General features: G+C 41.1%; 1 protein-coding gene across 2 annotated transcripts in view; it reads left to right on the forward strand.

Annotated features, from left to right (window-relative positions):
* Window positions 1-235: 235 nt before the first annotated feature.
* tcf12 (transcription factor 12) overlaps window positions 236-22,771 on the forward strand; it is a 119,122-nt gene continuing 96,586 nt past the window's right edge. For both annotated transcript variants that reach the window (XM_088920988.1, XM_088920989.1), the window contains exons 1-3: window positions 236-423; window positions 1,477-1,569; window positions 2,423-2,495. In XM_088920988.1, coding sequence (XP_088777114.1) covers window positions 1,498-1,569; window positions 2,423-2,495 — 145 coding nt within the window. In that variant the 5' untranslated portion in view covers window positions 236-423; window positions 1,477-1,497. The remainder of the gene's footprint in view (window positions 424-1,476; window positions 1,570-2,422; window positions 2,496-22,771) is intronic.

Consider the following 22,771-nt stretch of genomic DNA (forward strand, 5'->3'; position numbering starts at 1 on the left):
CGGTAACTCCACGCTTTTTTAAATGGAAGAAATGACCTCACCGGGTCCCTAAGTATTTAGGTTGTCTCAGAAATGAATTTAATCGCCGACTAAGGACGCGTAATTCCAGCAGCAGGATTGAGGCTGTCTCTTTCGCTTGGGGGAGGGCTTGTCACCCCAGATGTACCCCCGGGGTCCGAGGGGTTAAGAAACATCTCTGGCTCCGCTTGGCGGAAGGATACAACACCCAGCGTCAACGTGGTGCTGAGGTTTGCGAAGCAAAAATGTCTGCCTAAGGGAAACTCGTAAGTTACATTCAGGGAATATTTGGCGAAAATATTACCGAAAACCCCTTGATTCCCAAAACGAGCAGACGCGAAGAAGGAATACAAGGCTCGATTTTCCACCTCCGATCGCCCTAGTTGGATTTGTAAACGGAAAAAGGTAAAAATATATAGTGAGTTGGGAGAAAGGGGTTCGGACTAGGTGAAAGAAGTTGGGATACAAGAAAAGACCGGAGCTGGTTTGAGGCACGGGTCGATATTTGGTTTACTACTTTTACTACAGATTGCATTTGAACATTTAAAGGGCACAGCGGGTAAAGCGGGATACACGATAGGTGCTTTTGCGTTTTCTCTAGCCTAAAAAAAATCAGGCATGGCTTTACTTTATTTTGTTTTAGCGCTGCACGGTTTCAGCCAAAAGCCTTTTCCAAAAATGAGAGACAGCCTCAGCGACTTTCCAGACCACCCATTCTATAGAGTATAGCCAAGTCCAAGTGCACAGTGCCGTTTATCCCCCCCAAAAACCAACAACGAGTGAAGGAAAGTTAGTTGCTATCGTACAAGCAAATTCTACAATGGGCTGCTTCGGTCTCTTTATTGGCCAAAATCAACGCAGACCGATGTTGCGGATGCGAATGTCACTTCTCGGGAGCTTGTGGCGTGCATTTAAACCGTTCAGCGCAAATTGGGTTGAAGCATTGCATTATATCGATTTGTAGTGAGAAATGTGTCTTCTTAACTCCCTAGACGGTTTTTGGCTCTTCCAATTGTGTTTGGAGCAGTATGAGAGGTAAACACGTAGCGCAGAGTCCACACGGAAAGTCGATTCTATTGTTACAACTATTGCCAAGTGCTAGCTAGTTTTTGCTGTCCATGAAGAATATACGTTTGTGGGAAATTGCCAGGTTAAATATTTATATTTCTTTTGAACTGGATTGCGTGATGTATGTTCTGTGCAATAAAAAAAAAAAATCGGACACAGCGGTGATCGCCGAAAGCACCCGCAAACCAAATCAAGTTTTGTGTGTTATTAGCTGATTTTTTTGTTATTTAGCGTGTCGTGGAGTTCGGCGTTGGGAGGAAAACGCGGAGAAGCCTTTAATTTTAGTGGTGATTAAAGAGCGACTGGTCGCCCCGATTGTAGCTGGTCTACGTCTCGTAAAAAAAAAACCCTTAAAATGAAGGAGATTCGTTTTCCGTGCTTGTTTTCTAGGTGTAGTTAAAGGAGCCCAAGATGAACCCTCATCAGCGGATTGCCGCTATTGGAACTGATAAGGAGCTCAGCGATCTGCTGGATTTTAGCGCGGTAGGACAGACGTTACATGTTGTCTTTTTTCATACTGCTTTCCTCCTCTTCCAAGGGAAATCCGTTTACAAGGCAGACTGGAAGTTGTCCACCCGTAGGTTCTGGGTTAATGACTCATTGCGAGACACCTGAACTTAGTTGTAACGTCTAGACCTCTTCAGATTAAATACTGTACTCTGGGTCACTCCATCTAGATAAGGAAAAGAAAATGCTTTGACCCAATCTACGTGTTATAATCTGATTTTAAGGTTTGTTGGGTTTATCGTGCTGTGTTTAAAGATGGATTGTTTTTTTAAATCAAGGTAGTTGTGTGCAACATTACCGAAGAATGCATTCTAGCATTTAAGAGAACAAATATTTTTTTTGACTTTCCTTGAGGCATATGCAGTGTTTTTTTTTAAACGGACAGAAAATGGCTTTAGATTAGCAAATCTCGAGCAGGAGTTTCCATTTCTCCTTCATGCACACTCGGGTTTGTAGTCGGTTTCATTGCATAGTTTCATGAAATAACCGTGTGATTCTGACTCATTTTTTGCCATATTATTCATTAAATAAAAGGATGGCGATGTGTACAGTGTTCAAACGCTTTGCCTGTATTACGTCCGTGTTAAAATATGGATCGATTTCAGAGCAAAAGGTATGAGAAAGTTATCGCAACAATTCAGGTTTGTTAAAAATGAACAAACCTGAAAATACACCATTTTAATTAGGTCTTGTAATATGCTTTATATGTAAAATTCATGTCAGGAAGAATTTGTGGGTTTGAAGTATTTTTACAAGGTTGTTCACTGATGTAAGGGATGAGGAAAGGCACTTAAATTATAATTTTCTTCTCTATTCGTTTGTTTTTTAGATGTTCTCTCCACCTGTAAACAGCGGAAAAAACAGACCTACTACCCTGGGAAGCAGCCAATTCAGTGCATCAGGTAGGGTAGAAACACATGTGGAGCCTGTGATTTAATAGGATTTTCTCTTTGGGAAAAACATGCATAGTCATGTAGCCCTCTTATGATATTGTATTACTGCTGTCCTCAATAATAATAGTAATAAATACTGTTTCCTTTATTAATTGCTATTGTAATTAGACGTTGCAGTGTTTTACAGTTGATCAGTAACTAATTAAGGATTCATGCTGTATCCCCGGGCACAACTGAGAAAGTTACTGTTGTTTTTTTTGTAAGTGTTAATTAGGAGCCTATAAAAAAAACGTAATCAGTATTCATCATTTTCCTGTACAGTTTGTTGTTTTTTTTTTGCGTTATACATGCATTCAGTTAGCACATCTGGTGTTTGAAACCTTATATGTCCACCTGGAATTGCCATGGTACATGCATGCTGTAAGGATGAGGAGATACTGCTAAACAGTTTCCTTGCTGAATAAAAAGTGGAGAGGTACAGTACATACTGTGCACATTTGCCATCTTCAAAACTGTCTCATCGTGCTTGAAAATGCCGTCAAAAGTTGGGCATGTCTGTGTTTATTTCAAGTGCGCAGTACCTGTTTATTGGATAAATGAGTAGGATAAATGCAGACCATATTGAAGAGCACTGCTTGACCTTTAAGGCTGTTGGGTGAAAGCACAAGTAGTACTGTACACTAGAATTATATGAGTTGACATCTGAAAGTATTAATTTAGCTGTTGCAGTGTTTTAAATATTGGGTTTGGCTGGGCATTAAGGACTGAAAGGGTTCTTATGTACTGAAGAGTTTAATTGTCTTCAAAAGTTGTATAGCCTGTGTAGAGCCATATGTCTGCTATGTGCATGTATGTGTTTATATCTCTGTATATGTTTTTCACATAGAGCTTTTCAATGAATCTGAAGTATTGATCTGTGTTACAGACTAAATGAATAACTGTATGCCGGCAATGTTATTGGAGACATTTAATGTGAATTTCTTAATGACTGTACTGTAAATTAGCACGTGGTGAAAACTAGAAATAATATCCAGCCTGTTTTAATTATTAGATAATTCACAAAAATAGCACAATCAAGAAATAATCAAATTTAGATCACAGACTAGAACAATTGCTTTCTTTTTTTCTGTATTTAAATTTTCACTTTTTTTTAAAATGCGTGTAAAGGAGTATAATGGAAATACAGTGTAGACCTCACATTGAATTTGCTATTATGTGTTTGTGTGCTACAGACATGAGCTTTGTCAAAATGTGATTGTTGTTTTTATTGTGCTAATGCAGAAGAGGGGTCTTTTCCTGCTCTGCTGCATTAAATACAATTACTGCGGTAGTTCCCCTGGCCTGGGAACATCCTGTGAAGGGAATATGCGTCTGAGTGACACACAATATGAAGGATGTTTGGCTGGTCATCTCCCTATTAGATGCTAAAGTTTATTTTAATAAAGACCCTACATCCCTGCAGAACAGCGGGCGGCTGATTTCATTTTTTTGTTCATGTTTAATTTAAATATTGGAAGGGTGTGGATATATCTGTGTCATTTCATTATTTCTGCTCTGGAAAAATGGGTGGAAGATTATTAAAGAAAAATACATCTGTCCCTGGTATGAAAACAATGCAGGGAGAAATCAAATACTCTTAGCCAAGAGCTCCTGCCTTTCATATTGAAGCAGATCAGACTTGGTGGATAGTAGGAATGCGTGTTGTCCTATTGGTATAGCAATTAAGAGCATGCATGCAAAGGGTTTATAGGTATTGACTGCAAGCTTTCATTTTTTTTTTCTTTTGGGTTTTTAATGTATCTTTGTTTTCAGTCATAATCTGTTTTTGACTTGGGTTTGTAAATGTAGGAAGATTTCCTTTGCATTCAACAGTTTTTCTTATGTATGTGCTTCCCTGGGGTTAAGTTGTCTGCAAGTAGGCGGCGATTTCCTGTCGCTTTAATCCCCAAACGGAGGGACGTTTTTGCGGCCTTCACACTACATTTAGAGTCTTGGTGTTCTGAGCATACATTCTGATTTCCTTACGTTTCTCTTAAACTCGCGGCTCATCTGTGCTTTGCTAAAGTGCATGTCACAGCCTGCTTCCAGTAAAAAAACAAGAGGTCGGTTATGAAAGAATGGTAGTGACAGAGAGGAGTTTTATCGATCGATTTAGTTTTCAGTTTTGACAAAATATTTAACTATTTGCATACGTAGTCTTGTTTTGAGAAGTGTCATTGAAAAAATGTGGGATAATTTTTAGTTTTTTTCTTTGCAAAGTTCCTTCTTGAGAACACACGCTTCAGAACCTTAGACCTACACTGATTTATTGTGCGATTTGCTCTTAGAATAAGACAACAATTGAGCATTCTGTGCCTTCAATACTTGTGTTGTATCTGGTGACAAAGCGGTGCTTGTAAATAGAGTTATCTGTCGTATAAAGGACAGAGTTTTTTTGGTTGATGATAATTGAATACCAAGACAGGAGAGGAAGAAAGAGGCTTTTGTGAATCCATTTCTCTCTTTGCCATCATGTCTTCCAGTCCACTTTTATTAAAAGGTGCAGTTTTTCAGACTCCTTAGAAGTCTTATGCATATGTTTTTGAGAGACAGTGTCTTCATTGATGATGAAACCTTTAATGGTTTTAAGGTGAAATTCCCTTTCAGAGCTGTGAAATTACAGTGGGTTAAACTGAAGAATGGTAATGTAATCATCTTGGTGGAAGAGTTGAGAGAATGTGGACTGTAATTATTTGAAGAAAAAAATTAAAATTTCTTAATGGAAAAATTAATATGTAGGCTGTCTCATACATGGTTTGGAACTTACAAAAACAGATTAACAAATTACTTTTGCTAGAAGAGTATACTGATAAATTGGTAATTTCTGTAATGCCTGTTCTTCAAAATTTTAACTTGAATGTAATAATTTTTAAAGTTTCAATAATTAATAAAATATGCAGTACACTAAAATACTGTGGTTCGTTCACATGAGCAATGAGACTTATCCTGTACAGGCATTTGTAGTTGCATAGAGTAGCCTTGATTACTTTATTTCACTTACTCAATTACATTTACTTATACATTGCAATACAAAGTGTTAAATGAAAGTGAAGTGAACACTGAAGTGTTAAATTTAAAACTACAAATGTCCTCATTTTAGTTAAAATGGTGAGACAGATTCTCTTTGAGTTGTTTGCTTTGTAAACTGTTGGTATGCCTTTTATTAGCCAGTATAAGTTTGAATTAGCCACACTTCCTGTGTGTCTGTTTGCCAAATCCTTTAGAAGGCTGTTTTAAAGCCTACTGTATTTTTCCCCATCCTTCCTGATTTAGGGGAGTGGTTTATGGGTAGCCAGAGTCAGGTAGATTGTCTACGTTAGTGCCCCAGGCTTCTGGTGTTCTGATCCTGTTCTAAAATAAATACATTATGCACCACAGGAAAGATGGCAGCAGTAATAATAATAATGCTCATTATCTCTGGAAGCTGTTAATTCTTCAGAGCAGAGTACCAAATGTCTGTACCATATTACAGCAATTCTCACTTTGTTGCCAGGTTATAGGATTATAGACAGACAACGGTTTTAAAAGAAAGCTTGAGAACATCCTCTGTCAATTTCACTGTAAGGGGAAAGGTGGATCTTCTTGCATATGTGTAAGCAGATTTAAAAAAAAACCCACCATCAGTAGGCATTTACACAGAATAGATGGAGGGTCTGAAAAACACAGCTTGGCTCACAATTGCTGGGAACCCCTTGACAGGAAGGAGTTGTCACATCATAAACGTGGCAGATGTATATCAGCCTTGCGGTCCACGAACTCAGGATTTTATAGCATGAAGTTCCCGGTTCTGAATTCCACAGAGGGAATATTCATATTTGCATTTTTATTTTAAGCCTCAGGTTTGGAGTGGTTTAAACTTCGTTTGTTTCAGCAGACAGTCTGCTCACTTGGCAACGACACGCAGGGACAGAAAAGTCACTTGTAGCCATTAGTGCTGCCGTCAGGGCAATTTATTCCAGTTGCAGTTTAAGGATGTTTCTGTTTTGTAGGTCTTGTGTCTTAAGTTTTCCTGATCTTCTACATTTCATGCTGTGCTGTCAAACTAACTTCATTGCATTCCTCCAAACTGAGAATAAATTGTTTAAATTTGATTATGTTTTTGTTACCTTTGTTGATATTTTACACTTTTTTAAACTTCTACTGAGCTGTTTTGCTCCTGACTCTGAGCTTATGTTCTGTGAAAATGATGACTGCTCTTAATGTCTTGAATGAATGTACTGAATGCTGAATGCCGCCCAGTGTAAGGGAAAATTAAACCAAGTTTCAGAAATATCTTACTCCTTTAAATAATTTTCACATGACTCATGGAAATGAAATGCATAAAACATGATTTGCTTGTGACTTATAAACAATGGAGAAACCCTAGGGTGACTTATTTGTAGCAGTTCAATGAAAATTCTTTTTGGTATGTGTATTTAAAAAAAAACAGCTGTATGATGTTAACAGACTGTTTTTATGCAATTTGGGTTTTTGTTAAATGTGAAAGATGCAAATTGAGTTAATGATAAAGCTATGTGATTAATAACAGGGTTCATTTTGAACATGGTTGTTCAGTTATTCTTGTGATCGGAAGTCATAATGTTCAGAAATCGGTGCTGTGCCTCTGGTGGTCTGATCATCTTCTCTGTAAATGAAGCCCAGGGTCTCTATATACCTGATTGGGAGGCACTAGGATTGCAGCTACATCTTCCTCTTCATATGGGCACAGCTGAAGAAATTCAGAGACAGAAAAGAAAAATGGTGAATGAAAGATTATCGGACAGCCCCACAACACTGGGAAATCCACGTTTCTGATTGCATGTACCCAATACGCAGCACCAGCAGTGACCTGTGTCCAAAAATAGACATTTTTCAGAAAATGTGTATATCGTTTTTAAAAGGGAGCTGATCCAGAATTAGGCTTTCTGACCCTTATTTTAGGATCATTTTATTACTTTAAACATAAAGATGGTGGGCATTTGGTTGGAATGTAGTGAGAAAGTGATATTTGTTACAGTACGCGTCTGATGAGTTGGGTCTTCAGAGATTTCATCTGGATTTTTACTTCCACTGGACAGTTGCTTCCTGTCTATGAAATGTATCTGTCAGGTTGCTCTTTCGGCAGAGTTTTTGGAGCTCCTCTGTCCACTCAGCAAAGCCCTGTGCCACAGAGGAGAGCTTTCTCCTCTTTCGTGAGTTGTGGTGCTTGGTTAAATGTTTCTGATCTGTCCCACTGGGCTTTGAAGAAGTTGTGTCTTTGAGGATTCTGACCCCTGCTAAAGCATGTGTTGATTAATTATTAATGAGCAGCTAGAGCAAGAATTAGCATATTCATCAAGGGGTTGGTGGCAGATTATCATTACATGTAAGCCATTTTTCCCTCCCAAAAGAAACCTGTGGAAAAGACTATCAAATGCACTCAACATGCTCTTTTCAGATAATTTCCTGAACAAAAACAATCCCGTTTTGTGTATGTGGTGCGATGTATGGACGCATAGAAAGTAGCAAAGACCTGCTTCAGGATTGCTTATCTTCAAAGCCTTTTTAAAGGATTTGCAAGTTTCTTTTTTTCTTGTATAAGACAACCACTAAGTCTTTCCTCCATCTAACTGTGCTTTTAAATTGAATTAATGTAAAGCAGATCTGCCCTATTTCTAAATAGCAGCTTGATTTATTTTCAACAAGGTTTTAAAGACTTTTTCTGCGCGAAACCTATAATTTTTCTCTTAGGAAGCAGTAGTGCCCAGGGTACATCTCGTTCTGTCTCCATTTTGCTTATTTTAGTACACTTAAGCTTTGATTGTCAAGGGTGCATTTATGCAAATCCATGTTAAAATTAAAGGCCTTGCACGGCATATCAAAACAGATTTCCAATGCCGGACTTGCAGTACATGGCACTGTCCGTGCGTAACTGATCACTGCTTTCGTACACAGGAATAGCAAGAGGAAGCAATCCCAGAATTTCCGTATTTTCCTCTCATGATACCAATCTTCTCACCGAACTTAATATGTGTATTTTCTCAAGTCATGCTATCCTACACCTCCAGTGTAATAAGCCTTCTTCCGTTTAAGCTTTTCTGTGATGCAGAAGGTAGTCTTTTTTTTCCAGGAACAGCTGTTTATTTTTAGATAACCTGCAGTACCTGCTCTGTGAACCATTGGCTACTGTGGTTTTTGATGCAGTGCAATCCCACCGGTGGAAATTGGTAGGTTTTTATGACAGAATGTGCCTGCTGCTGCAGGGAGGATTCAGTCAGAGTTTGGACATCTTTCATTTATGTATCATAGGTCGCCTCAGACTTGGTTACCGAGAAACATGCTGTTGCCATAGCAATGAAGGTCCTTTGAAGGCAGGTTACTTGACAGAGCTTTTGCATCTTCTTAGAGTACTACTATGAGGTTAGAAAATGAAAATATAGATATTTAACACTGTACTGTAACTACTTATTGTGGTCAAAGTTTGGTCACGATAACCTTACTCCTGAAAAATTTAGTTCAAAGTTTAACCTCACAAAACTTAGAGGGTGCAAAAACATAGACGTTTCAGAAATGGAGCTGAAACAGGGCAAGCTCATATAACAATATTTAAGATGTTCAGATACCCTTTTAAATCTGAAATGTACAGTTCTGAAACTTAACGATAAAAGCTTCTTTCACTCCTGCACAGCTAATGGGTGTAAAATTAGATTAAGCCTTTACAACTAAAGATATTGTACAGCAAATTTAATGTTGGACATTACATTTTTGACACGTGGCCTGCTTTTTAATTAAATTGAGGGATCTGGATTACCGTCTTTAGCCCTCAGTTTGAGTTCTGTATTGTTTAGTGAATGGCATTTGATAAGGGCTGTTAGTACACCCCAGCATACTAATCTTTTCGTGGATTTTCCTCTTTATGGAGTTGTAAAACTTCAGCTTGTTTTGGCGCAGAGTGAACAGCCCTCCTTCTCTTGGCGCTTTGTGACTTCTATTGAAACATGCTAAGATATTCCAGACTTCCACATCTGGATCTCCAGTCCCAGCTAAGTGATTAGCATGGAAATCCTTGAGGTCGGAGGTCAGGTTTTTTCAGGTGGAGAGCACGGCTGGTGCTGATGTGTGCCTGGAGGAGGTAACGCACACGTGTTGCAGGGGAGGATTGAGCCACTTGTGCTTGTATAGTGCTGAAAAGCAAGCCAGTAACACTGTAGGCATCTGCAGTGTGCTGATCTCTGAGCTGAAGGTGTGGATTGGTTCTCTTTAATATTGAACACCAGAGACCGGAGGCCATACCTTGACTCAAATCTCTCAAAGTAAAGTTTATTATAAGAAGCATTGTCAAGTTGTGCCCAAAATGGATCTTCCCTTTATTTTTTCTTATTTTGAGCTGCTCGTTTGTTTTTCGTTTTTCCCCCACATTTTGGAATAGCCAGTTTTTCTTTCTCACCTCGGCTCTCAGCTGCAGACACCGCAGCCGCACACGGGGCAGAGCGAGGGAGCCACCTGGCCTCTCGAGCCGCTCATCTCCCAACGAGTCGCAGGCGCCTTAGCGCCGGCCGGAGGAGAGGCGTGTTCCTCACTGACGGGACTGCGTGGCTGCAGTTACCCGGGACCACAGGGGGCCACTGTGTCACAGAGAGCGGAGAAAACCCTGAACCCAGTCTGTTTATCCTGCAGCTTGGGGAATTGGAGTCAGCTAGTGATGTGACCCAGGTTCGAACCCGGGATCGCCTGAGTGCACCTTTACCAGCGTGGCCTCTCAGGAGGTCTCCTGTTTGAGGCTTTTCGATTGACGGGATTAATGGGGCGGAAAGGAAAGGAACTGTTAAGATGAATGGAGGGAGGGTCGGCATAAAGCCATAATGCAAACGCTCTGGGCCTCCTGTTCAATTTTGCTGGCGCAAATGTTGCTGCCACTCGGCAGCACCTGAGAAGTTGTGCTTCATCCGTTGCGTTTCGTGTAAGTGATGCCAGCATTCAGAAGCCTCTCCTTATCCCTAAAGGAGGACTTCTTTCTGTGTGTTCAGAAATAATACTATAATAGTCACTTTGCATTTTTTTCCATCTGTTCAAGATAAAATCTCTGCACTTACCTGATAACCTTGTCTTCAGATTTAAGTGAGGCAGATTATCTGACAGAAGCATTCTGCCTTTTCCTTAGACTGTCTTTTCAGTTCTTACGAATATGTGAAACATGGTATTTTGTTTTTAAATTTCACAGCTTTGAAATCTAAAAAGGGATGGAAGTTGTTTAACTCAGGGCTGTATTCAGAGATGTGCTGCTGAGCTGCAGTGCCACTTGTTTTGTTTTTTAGTGAGAAAACACCACAAAGTGCCTTCGAAATCTCTCAGAATGCTGCTCTGAGGGCTGCTAAATAAATTTCCTCTCAATTTTGGAGCACAGGGAGTTTTTTTTCAGAAAAGTGAAAGGTTGTGAGTAGTATAATGACAATAGATATGTATATGACCCAGAGCAAACGATAGCCTACAGCATAGATTTCTGAAACTTTGTTAATTCATCCCCAACACACTGTACCGGTTAAATCTTAACCAAAATCCTTTATGAAAATAACACTTAAAACCCTTTTTAAGGCAAAAATAATGGAGCAGTCTCTCAGAAGGTAAGCAGTGTCAGGATGTTGCTTAGAATATGAGAGAATAAGATTGGAGACTAAAACCTTCATCAGGGATCCACATCATGTTTTGAGCAACGCTTGCAGAATCTCTTGAGTTAATATTATTTTTCATGTGTGTGGTTTCTGTTGTGTTTTCATAAACATTTTAAAAATGCTGTTTCAGTCTCTGCGAGGTGTGAGGAGAAAACGACACAAAGTCAGCCGTGGCCTGACTGCCTTCTGTGAGGGTCCAGGTCGGACTAGGAGAGAAGGCTGCAGCTTGGGTCCAGTGTCCTGAATCGTGTTACGGTAGTTGGGAACAGACAGTTTCCTTTTCTTTTCCCGGGGCCCAGCACTCACTCTGTGGTCTCCGGAGCTGAGGGAGACCGTTCCTTGAGCTGTGAAGGAGCACTCGGGCAGTCCTGGCTCGAGCACGGGCCCTTGGATGCGTCTCCCTGTGGCTGGAGATATTCCTGGATTTTCCTTCCTTCTCCCCGGTGGGTTCTGGCGCCTGCAGTAGTTGCTGCGGGGCTGCGGCAGCGCTCCAGGTGTGGAGTGTGGGATCTGGAATTGGGGTCAGCGGGGACCGAGAGGAGAGCTAGAGGCTGATGAGCTAGCGAGGCCGAGGGAACTGCAGGATTAGGGCACATGGCGGTTAGAAAACGCAGGGGGGAGAGGTGGCAAAACGCAAGATGAGCTGGAACAAGAAGACGAGCTGATGATGACGAAACTTGAGCTGCGCATTGCAGAGTGGTCTCTGTAGGTAGGACGACAAAGGCTCGACCAAGATCACAGAAATGAGACGTTTGCAGAAGATCAACTGCCGGATGGGATTAATCACAGTACAGACCTGGTATGCAAGCCATTGTGCGTGTTGTGTATGCCATGGTTAATTTGCATCAGTGATCTTCACCCCAGCTGCCTTATAAGGGTTGAGTATCATTATTAGTAGCATTTACGCACATCACCATAACTTTCAGCCTCTGACCAGTAGTTGTTTTTCTACTAAAGTCAACGACCCTAAAGAAAGGGAGCTGACAGGGAGAGTTATCTTGTGACTGCTTGCTTCCTGTATATGTATTATGTTTTTTTTGTCGATATGGTTAATGGTGAATAGGGCAGGTAAGAATCAAGTCTTATCAGACAAAACGGCCATTTTCAAACCATATTAACAAGATATCATAAGCCGTAATTTTTGTTTTGTTTTTCTGTGCTCCATGTTTTGGGCATAAATGCCACATTGTAGGTGCTCAGGACAAGAAATACCACATTTTTTGCATTCTCTTTTGCTCCATCCTTCAGAGCTCTGGCTTTATTTCCTCTCCCTCTGGGATCCGCAGTGACCATTACTGACCGCGGCTCTTTATGAAATTCTGAGGTTGCAACCTGCACCCTGGTCTGGTGGTAATTTCCATCGTGGTGATTTTCAGTGCCAAAGGTGATCAGCCCTGTGACTTGAGAGGCACTGGCCAGTGGAATTCCTAGACATCTGTGAAGAATTCATCACAAAGTACATGGAACAACTGGGCGTTGAGGGCAGTCAAACCCAGTTTCGTTTAATTTTTAAAGGTTTGGATAAAGTAAAGAAACAGCATACCCAGAAAAGCTCTGTAGGACCTTGGTTGTCAACTGTGCCTTTATTGTCTCTCATTCCATATATTTTTGGTCCTGAGAGTCACCATTCTTGGGTACATTGAAGCAATTTAATCCACTTTATTTCATTTTTCTGTAGGTTCATATACGTAAAGATATTGCAAGAAAAAAACCATCAACACCGGTTTTTGTGAAAAAATAATTTAAAGGTAATTAAAAAATAAACATCTTTCCAGAAACCCTGTGTTCCCATAGTAACTCCTAGTTTGGAAGTACCAAAATTTTACTGCGAGTTATTCAATCTGTACCTTTATGGTACAGATTGGCAGTTTTTGGTGTGCTTGATATGTGATCTTCAACCTTTTACACTTTGAGATTCAGATCAATAAATTGAAATCTTATTGCAGTTGGAAAATGGCACTCTGGAATTTATCTCCAGTCCGTGTTCTTGGTGGATTCATATAGCTTTTAATAATATTGTTTGCTTTTGGTCAACCTTTTTTTTGCCTTGTTTAAACATTTTCTCGGAATTATGAAGTCACATCCCTTTTGAAGACTATATAGTTCTTGAAAATCGATGTTAGCATTTCTGTCTTGGAAAAATCTATAAACTGAATGGAGAAACGTCTGGTTTCTGACTTGTCTTTCTGGCTAATAGACAGAATTCACTCTGACAGGTGGATATGTACTAGCTATCTAGCCCTTGGCCACAATGTAATTAGCACTGTTATGGTAGCAGTTCTGTCGGTGAAGATTTAGCAATGAAATGCTTTTCAAAAGCAAGACTTCTGTGTAAGACTTTATTTTTTTAATGATTTTTATCTCCTCAGAATTATCAGTGGCAGATGTGCATGTACCTTTTTCTCTCTGGTATTCCAAATTGAATTTAATAATCTATTAATGATTTTGAGAAGCAGAAAGGAGCTGCTTTCTTGTGGAGCTTTAAAATCAGATTTTGCTTAGAGCTATGCAGCTAACAGATCTTTGTTTTATAAATATTTACAATTGAATCAGAACCTAATATATAAAGTATTGGATTTTTGTTGCCTTTGCTGCTGTCTGACATCCCTACTGATGTAGAAAGCTGAAATATGAAGTAGATGCTCCGTACAGGTTGAGTTTTAATCTTAACTTGTACTTCATTGCAGTTGCTGAATTGACAGTCTTTTTATGTTAAAGCAATGGGATTAAAGTCAGTGTGAGATGACAATTGATTTAAAAAGCATCACGCAGTTTGGCAGTACATGTTAAATACCTGTGTTTCATATCCAAACCGCGAAATCCCACTACGTTTATAAAAAAAATATCTTCAGTCCTATAAAACGGATCTGTCGGAAGGGTCTGTTTTCTAAAATGTCCTTAGTCTGTTGTAGTTACAGTAGGACTGTTTAAAAACGAGTAAACAGTTTTCTGCAGGAAAAGTCCATATAAATGGCAAGACCCATAACTAGCCACTTTGTACAGAAAGGAGCCTTAATGGTGACAATTAGCAGAATGTTCCTTTGTGTGTCTTTTTCTGTGATGCACAAATGCATTCAGTTGTAAAGGAGGATTGATGCTCAAGTGCTCAACATAAGAGCTTTTTTTGTAAATTGACTGGGTGGTTCGGAGGTGTGAAGCTACACAGGAACGTAACAGTTTGTTTTCTCTGAAACATTTCAAGTGTGATCCTTCGAATGGAATATGAGAAGCGGTGAAGAAAATCAATCTAACGCGCATGTACAGGCAAGTACTGACAACCACAAAAAAAAAAAACATACCGGGATCTCGTAAGATGATGCACATTGACTTTGAAGAGCATTGTGTTGGAGAGTGACTGCAATATTAGTTTACCTTTCAAACTGACAGGCTCTGCTAGGGTATACTCCTGCCTTCAGATTGAGAGGTCAGTACTTAACTCTACACTATCTGCAGCTTAAACAGAGGGCTTGTAGAGTCCAGGGATGCGTTTGTCGTTTTTAGACACCTTTTTTATTTTATTTTTTTTAAGTTGCCTGAGCAGATTTGCCCCCTGGTTCCTCTCAGAACAGTAAGAATTCACAGCATTCACTACTAAAAGGTGGGCGGGCGCCACTCACGGTGGAAGTTGAATGTGTCTGAGCTGGTTTTAGCTGGGAGAGGGTGCAAAGCGTGTTCGGTTAAGGAGGAAGCTGTGAAAGGCTGGCTCATTTAGCTCTGACAACTAATTACTGTGGTAACCCTCTGAGGATGTTTCAGGGGACAGGGCTGCAGTCTTTGTCTAATGATTTTAAAGCCTCTGGGTATTTCTAAATTCTGGCTTGCTGTATGTTGTCAGTGCCTTGAGGAGCGGTAGGTTCGATAATACTTAACACGTGGGGGCTCCAAGGTTAGCTAAGACAATGCATGATGGTCCTTTGATCTTTCCCCTCGTGGGCGAGAGGCGGCAGCAGCCGGCTGTGTCCGTTACACTGGAGTGTGTGCTCTCAGGGCGCCTCCTCTGCCACAGTCGGGGGGTTTCGGGGTCCGACTGTGTGCGAAGCAGAAACTATTCAAACAAATGAAGCATTTACGAAAGTAGTTTCCATTGTTCTGCTGCAGCCTGTCCTGATGTGCCTGCCACGTAAAAAGACTTTTAAACTCGGACAAGAAGCTCATCTTAAACCTGTTCATCCTGGGAGGGATCGGGACCAGGGCTGCTGCACGGTTTTAGAATGTCCTGCGCAGCAAGAGAGGCATACATGTGGTGCCTTCTTTTTTTTTTTTACCAAAACGTTTATATTATACCTTTTTCGCACGCTTCTCTGATGCCCTTGTTGGCACGTGCAGGTCTCGATCGCGGTTTGTGTCGCCGGTCCTCCTGGGCAGGCGCGGGTCCCCACCGTGTGTGCCCTCTCCCCTCATGCCCCCACGCCCCCCTGCCCCTCTCATTCTTGTGCGAGCTGCCCTCCAGCCCCGTCTCCCGGCGGCGACGTTTGCTTACCTCCAGGATAAGCCGAGCGGTAACGGTGAGCTAACTGGGGCGTTCAGTGCCGCTGAGCATGAACAGAAGTGAAACAGAGAGGCGAAGTCGAGCGAAGTGTGGAACCTGCCAGAAATACCGGTGGCTGAACCCTGTGTGAAAGAACTGCTCCCTCTCTCTGTCCCTGTGTGCCTTGCCTTATTTATTAATTTGCTGTGGTATGTTAAGATGGGCGTCGGTGGAATCGCACGTTGTCAAGTCTGTGTTTGCACATTCACGTAAAGCATGTTTAAGGAACACAGCTGGGACGTTTTTCGAACCTGATATAAAAAAAGGGGACATTTTGAGTATTTCAGTGCTGGCTTCTTCAAAAAAGACTCCTGTAAGAGTCTTAAGAGTTGCGTTCGTGGAACAGGCACTGTGAGCGCTGAGCGTAGCATGACCTGAGGGTTGATGCTTTTATCAGGATTTACATTTCAGATATAGAAAATGCTGATGAGTGGAAGGCATTGTTGTATAATCCCAACAGTGAGTGGTTAAGGCTTGGCTATGCATCAGGATAATTTGGTTTTGCGTTCGCACTTGATCAAGCTCGTTATTTTATAGGAGGTTCTGAAATAGGTCCTCAGCTTTGTAGACCAATCAAACTGAACCTAAATCTCTGCCTTAAAAATACTTGCGGATTATTCTGTTCAACTGATTTGTTCCTGGTTTTAATTTGTCTTTGAGGGATTTGGAATAATAAATTACAGATGATGTGCTTGTACTAAATCTTGGTCTTTTGTAAAGCCTTCAACTTTACATTTATATAACCCCAGGTTTGTTTGTTTCCACGGCTGTCGTTGCAGTAATAGAGAAGATTATTCACTTCTGCTGATAAAGCCATATTGAGAAAGGCCCTTTGCATAATGTACAGAGTGGTTTTAAAAGACGTAAGTAACGGTGTGACGCAGGAGCCTGAATCCATAAAATCTAGCTTCCTCGGCACTTTTTTTTATTTCCTCACTTGTTCTCGCGCCCCTGCTCAGCGTGGACGAGAAGCACAAGTGTGCTCTTGACGAATTAGCTGTGAAAAAATGAACTAAGCTACGAATGTAGTTTCCATATGAATCATTGCAAAGACGCGTATTTTTTTTCTAACTCTTCATTTGGTTTTAGTAATCGGCTCCACCCCTCCATGTGAAAGTCTTGACAAAGTAGTTTTGGTTTTGAGCATCTTATGCATCAAACTTTTACCTGCCGATATATCTGGTATTTTTGTTTGGATAATTTTAGATTGATGGATTTTAAAAAAGAATTGTAGTACGTAAGAGAGCAGACCTATTAAGGGTAGCTGTAAAGTTTCTCGATGCTTGTCATTTGTCCCCCTTTTGAGCCGAGACAGTGAGAAAACAAGCCACCTAACACTAGTGGGACGCAAATGACTGTTTTTGGTGTTAATCTCTGGGCTCTGTTTAGGAAGGTGAGTTGTACGAGATCACATGAGTACTGCCTCTAATAGGAAAGGGTGATAATTAGTTTCTAATATGAAAATAATTGTTCTTGTTCGTTTTTCTCCACGTTGGGAGCCCCCCTTCAGACCATACCAGAGCAGAGGGGTGCACAAAGGGCAGAGATAACGTCAGCCTGATAGCCTTTTATTTTCTTTCTTAAGGTGGGGAGTGGTAAGTTGTGTAAAAAGTCAAGGTGTTTCCCTCCTCCCTTCCATGAAACTTCACCGATGTTTGAGATCACAGGGTGTGAGAAACCTGGGGTCCAAGATGGGCACTCGGAAGATCTCTGTTTCGATCCTCGGTGTCACACGCGCACAGTCCTGCCCCGCTGTGTTGGGGGCAATGACAGGGTTGTGACTGGTGGGGGGTGAATGGGCGAGCACTTTGTCAAATAAAACAGTGCACTCAGAATGCCACAGTTTGTCGTCAGAGCAGTGTGTATCTGCTGCTGCTATTACAATCTTTTCATTAATGCGGGTAATGACGATGATGGAAATGCCATTATCCTGACTTGATGCAGTGGCTTAGCTGCATATAGGATGATTAGAAATCAAGTTCTGTTTCTGATAGTAGAAAATGTTCCTTTTTTAATTGCTCAGGTGCTGTAATAGTACCATCTATGCAGATTTCTCCAAAGAGTTTTCAGAATTGTTCAATGCGTTTTCAATGAATACCCACTGCTGTGTGGTCTGATATCAGTCATAAGGCTGTGTCCTCATTAACAGTACTAATGAGCGGCTCAGTACAAATGAATTATTTTCTTGTAATAAACATTGCAGTGCTTAGAAGTGATTTGTGGTATAGTTGCAAGCTAATCCTTTTGTGCTGCATGTGTATCCTTCTGTACAGACCATCTGAAAGTTATCGTATATTAAATATATTTAATGCTGCTTTTAATCTGCATGCTTGTACCGTACATCTAAAATTCAAGAGGCACTTTTGCTGTGTAATGAAACATGAATGCAAAAGCAACCTGGTGGATAGGTTTCTGGCGTAAAACGTGGTAGGTAAGAAAGATCCATGCCGATTTTGTTAGTGTCTTTGACTCATTTTGATCCTTTTTATAATCATTCAAAATCTGTTGCCTTCTTTTTTTCTTCTGCCCACTAGCCTTGGGGTGGTTGTGTTTTTAATCACAGTTAGGCCCACTTTTAGGGGAAGGGGAGGAGTCAGCCATTGATCAAAAGAGCACCTTTCCTTTAATAACGGTGTCTGAACATATGGCGCGGGCGCTCAGTGCAGGAAGGAAGTGTGAAAATTGCAGGGAATGAGAGTTGGGGATTAGTCCGTCTGAGCTCAAATGTTCACACACAAAAAAACATACGTTAGGCAAGTTGCAAAGACTGCTGAAGTCCAACATTGGGGAAAACAGCTTACAAGAACAAAATGGGAAACAATTTACCTATAAATAAACATTTGAACTCAGCAGTTGTGGTTTTAAACCAATGCCTCTTGTACACCGATCTCTGCTGCTTGTTGTGGGAAACCTGGAGCTATTGTTGGAGTCCGGTTTAGTCTGTCGTAGTAAATAAAACAAACGGCTCATTTTGTGAATCGGCTATGTACTGCAGATTGCCAGAAATGAAGAAATATAACTATCAGGCGTAATTTGTGTCCTGCGTGTGTGTGAGCGAACTGACATCTTGTTCTTATTTTTCCGTTTGGGCAATAAGATTAAAATGAGCTATTTATGTTTCTCCAAATGCAACAACTGAGGCGCATTGGTGACTGTAACGCTCTTCACTGCTTTTTTTTTGTAAGGAAGCGTTGCCAGAGTGTGATGCGGGGTCACTCTGCTCGCTGTTCTGTGTCGTCCGCAGGCAGGCCCGGCCCGGATGATAACTGTAGTCTCTCCTGGCGTCTGCCGGCACAGCCAGCGCGTTTCAGTTAACAGGCCTTTGGCGGCCTCTCGGGATAAGTGGTGCGCTAATCTGAAAAATGAGAAAACGTTGTGATTTTCATGTGTTACATTTCATCCTGTGCTGTGGGTTTTGGAGGTATTTTATTCCGCTTGCTTGGTTTTGCTGTGTTTATTTGTGTGGAAGCTTGGCCCCACACAGAGGCGCTTTTGAGTGGTGTCTTTGGCACATGCACAGGTCTTTCTCTCTTTTTAATTTTTTTTTCTTAGTCCAGCTGGAACGCAAGTCACGTCAGAATCCTTGTGAGCGTGAAGGTGGCACTGTGGTTCTGGTTTTCCTGGAGAGGTTAACCTTGTGAATTCAGGTATCCTTTAGGGCGATGCTGTTGAATGGGCCCGTTTCTGAGGCTGCGGACTCGCCGACTGGTTCCGAACAGGGCTTTTAAGCCCTTGTCAATCCTGAACCCTTTAACCCTTAGAAAAATTTCAGAGAAACAATGTTGTTTTTACCTTGGGAAGTTTTAGCTTTTGTCCCTGTTTATGTGATTGAGGGAGGTGTGCTTGATAAAATGTTTAAGTAAAAGCAGAAGGAAGCCAACAACTAAATAACTCGTGAGAGCCTTTAACAGACCCACCAGAATGTTTGCCATTGGATTTGTAATTGGGTAAAATTGCTGTTTCTTGGCCCTAATTGATGGTCCGTTGTTGTCGCTCAAACTGTATAAACGTTTTTGGTTTGTTTTGGAGCATTTTGGGTACCAGTATGGGCTAAACACAGGTGCTGTTGGAAGCTCTAACTCTAAACACACTGAAGCAAAGCTCTAGGATGTGAAAATAAAAGAATCTCTTGGCAGCGACAAACAGATTTTGTTTGCGAGTGAGGACACAGTGTCCAGCAATTGCAAAAACATCTGGTTTAACACATTATTGCGTGTTATTCCAGCGTGTTATTTGCATAGTTTTGATTCATTAGAGCACAGAGAGTCGAATGAAGGCCTCATCCTCCCCTTTCCTCCATGAGACACAAGCCATCGTGTTGTTCAGTTCAAGATCTATCAGAACTCTGCTAGGTCAGGTCCACGTTTCTTTATTGTGTTAGTCTATTTTGTTCTGTTATCTTTTGACATTTTAATTGCTCCTTTTGAGCACCAAACACTGATTTGAGAATCCAGAATTTAAGTTTAGTTTTTTGTGTGTTTTCTGCTGTACCACCTGAATATGACCCCTCCACAAATAGAGTTTACTTTAAAAGAAGCATGCTATTGCACACTTAATTTTGTGGGGAATTGGTCTGCTTAGGAAATTCCTAGTAACCTGCTTAGGTAAATCTTGGCAGTTTTTTTTTTACTTGCTGTTTCAGCAGAAGTTAAATTTCTGCTGGCCTTCGCTGAGTAGACTGAGATCATTATTTTCTCATTTTCGTTAACCCTTGTGTGTTTCTCCGTGTGTGACTATTAACATCATAGAAATATGCGGCCACTCTCTGGGCACCCTCCTTGCTGGGTAGGAGCAGCCTCTTCTGTTTCATGGGGCTATCTCATGCTGTAAATCAGTTGTCTCCTTTTCAGGCTGTGTGGGAGATGATGCTTATCACTTCTGCAATGCTATGATATATACAGTACATCTTCACAATCAAATCTGAGATCAGAGGTAGCAGGTAATTTAAACAATGCCTGATGGTTTGTTAGAATCACATCAGTATTCCCTAGAGATCCAAGGATACTAGAAACCAGTTTACACAAGCTTACCCTTGTCTCTTAAAGAACGAGTTTAATAAATGTCCATTATAAAGAGACATTTTCAGACTATGGAAGATCTGCTGGTGTTTTTGCGTAATCCAGATCCTGGTTACCTCAATTTAACTCTTTGGGGATATGTTTCCTCTGGATGTCCGCAAGGGCTAGAACTATAGAACTATCGAGTGCAAGCTGTAAAACCGTCTGCAAGACGAGCAAGGCTGAAAATGGTTTTAAGTAGTATTGGAGGAAAAAAAAGAAGGATTTGTCATTTTAGCTGTTTAACGATCACACTTGGAAACCCATTCAAGTAATTAAAATGAAAATGACCATGGATTGCTCTTGCATTGCTCTGCGTGTGTATTTCTCTCTCTCATGAATTTGTCATGTTTTAAGTGTAAGAGAACAAGCTTATGAAATGGGTGTGAAAAAGTACAGATTTACATCTATATTCCAAGTTTGAGAGGGTAGCGGTTCTGTGCTGTTGTGTGTGTATAAATAAAGACGTGATTTGTTTTGCTCCATGTTTGGTAATTTTCAGAATGCATGCTTAGTTTGGGAAAATACCTGTTGGCAAGCACTTAAGATCACGTCACTCGTGGTGAAAGCAACACCAGATAGAACAGGGATAACTTAAAATAACTTCTGCTCACAGTTGAATCCCCTGAAGGTGTGGAACTTTTATGTTAGCTAAAGCTACAGAACGGTACTGTCCACAGGTAATATACCTTTTTTATTTTGAGCATAACTGGTTAATACTGGGGTCTCTTCAATGCACTGTGTCCTCTGAAATTCTAGGATTCTCCTTGCTCTGACAGCTCATTGTAGATGACTGAGCTCAGGAGCACGATTTGTGTTTAATGAAGACATCTTGATCGTCTTGACAAACTCTCTTTCATCAATACAGGTGCACTGGAGAAATTGCTTAGAATACCACAGAGGCTGGCATGACAGGCACAGAGCTTGATGTTTCCACCAACACGGAGTTCACTTATGTCTGCAGACAGGCAGCTTCTACATACTCAAACAGACACGGGACAAAATTTCTCTCAACTCGCCTTCTTGTGCCCTGCCCGACATTTCAGCTTTTTGAAATCATTTTGAAAATGTCTTTTGGTTTTTATGTTACAGCGTTCTTTGGGTAGTAATCCATGTTTTGTTTCTCCTTAAGTGTTTAATTTGTAAATCTCACCAGATATTTCATCTCCTTTCTGTAGTGCATTTCTGCTGTTGTATACCTTGTAAATTTAAGAAACTCTAGACCTCGGCTGTTGGGACAAGACGGACTGATTTATTAAACATGCCCAATATCAATCGTGCGAAATGCTTAGTTTTGCCTACATTGCCAAACTGGTGAGTTGGGATGGATTTGTGTGTATTATATTTAATATTTGATTTATATATGTGAATGTGTAATGTGTGTACATGTGCATTTGTCTGAAAAAGTCATATTAATTGCAAAAAATAAATGTGCTTATTTATTACGGGTGCTTAGTGGTAAAGGAATGTGTAGGGGAAAACATTTCTTTCAATTTTCCTGCGAGGAAAGAAACTGTAATGCTTTAGCAACCACAGACGTTACCCGTTACTAACGAGCTTCTGTCATCGATCGATTTCATCCTCATCACTGATTTCGTAGGTGTCGCTCCAAATGCCTAAAACAAATGTTTGCGTTTCCCAGCGTTACGCGGTAGCCAGATTCCGTCAGATGACTTGGAACCTGCTTCATGAAGTCACGTCTGGCGAAATGTTTTTTCAGCAGCAGCAAAACAGGCCGTTTTTCAGGGTTTGCCAGCAGTGCGCTGGTTTTTCCACTTCTGGGCCTTCCAGGGCTTCGGTGGCCCGGACCGCCGAGGAGGTGAGGAAGAGTTTGGGCACCCGAGGAAGACGCGCCGGCCCTCCCCTCAAGGTGGCCCTGCTTTGTGCTCGGTGCTGTGTGCTGGTGATGGTGCACAGCGTCGTGATCCCTGCTGGAAGAGGAGGGTAGAAGCCAGCGCGTGTGGCGTTTCAGGTCTTGTGAACACTAGGTGAAGGAGAACGCGAGGAGCTTGTCAGGAAGCTGTGTGTATAAGG

This window comes from Atractosteus spatula, chromosome 7 (genome assembly GCF_055471065.1).
Source record: "Atractosteus spatula isolate fAtrSpa1 chromosome 7, fAtrSpa1.hap1, whole genome shotgun sequence".
In the NCBI taxonomy this organism is placed as follows: Eukaryota; Metazoa; Chordata; class Actinopteri; order Semionotiformes; family Lepisosteidae; genus Atractosteus; species Atractosteus spatula.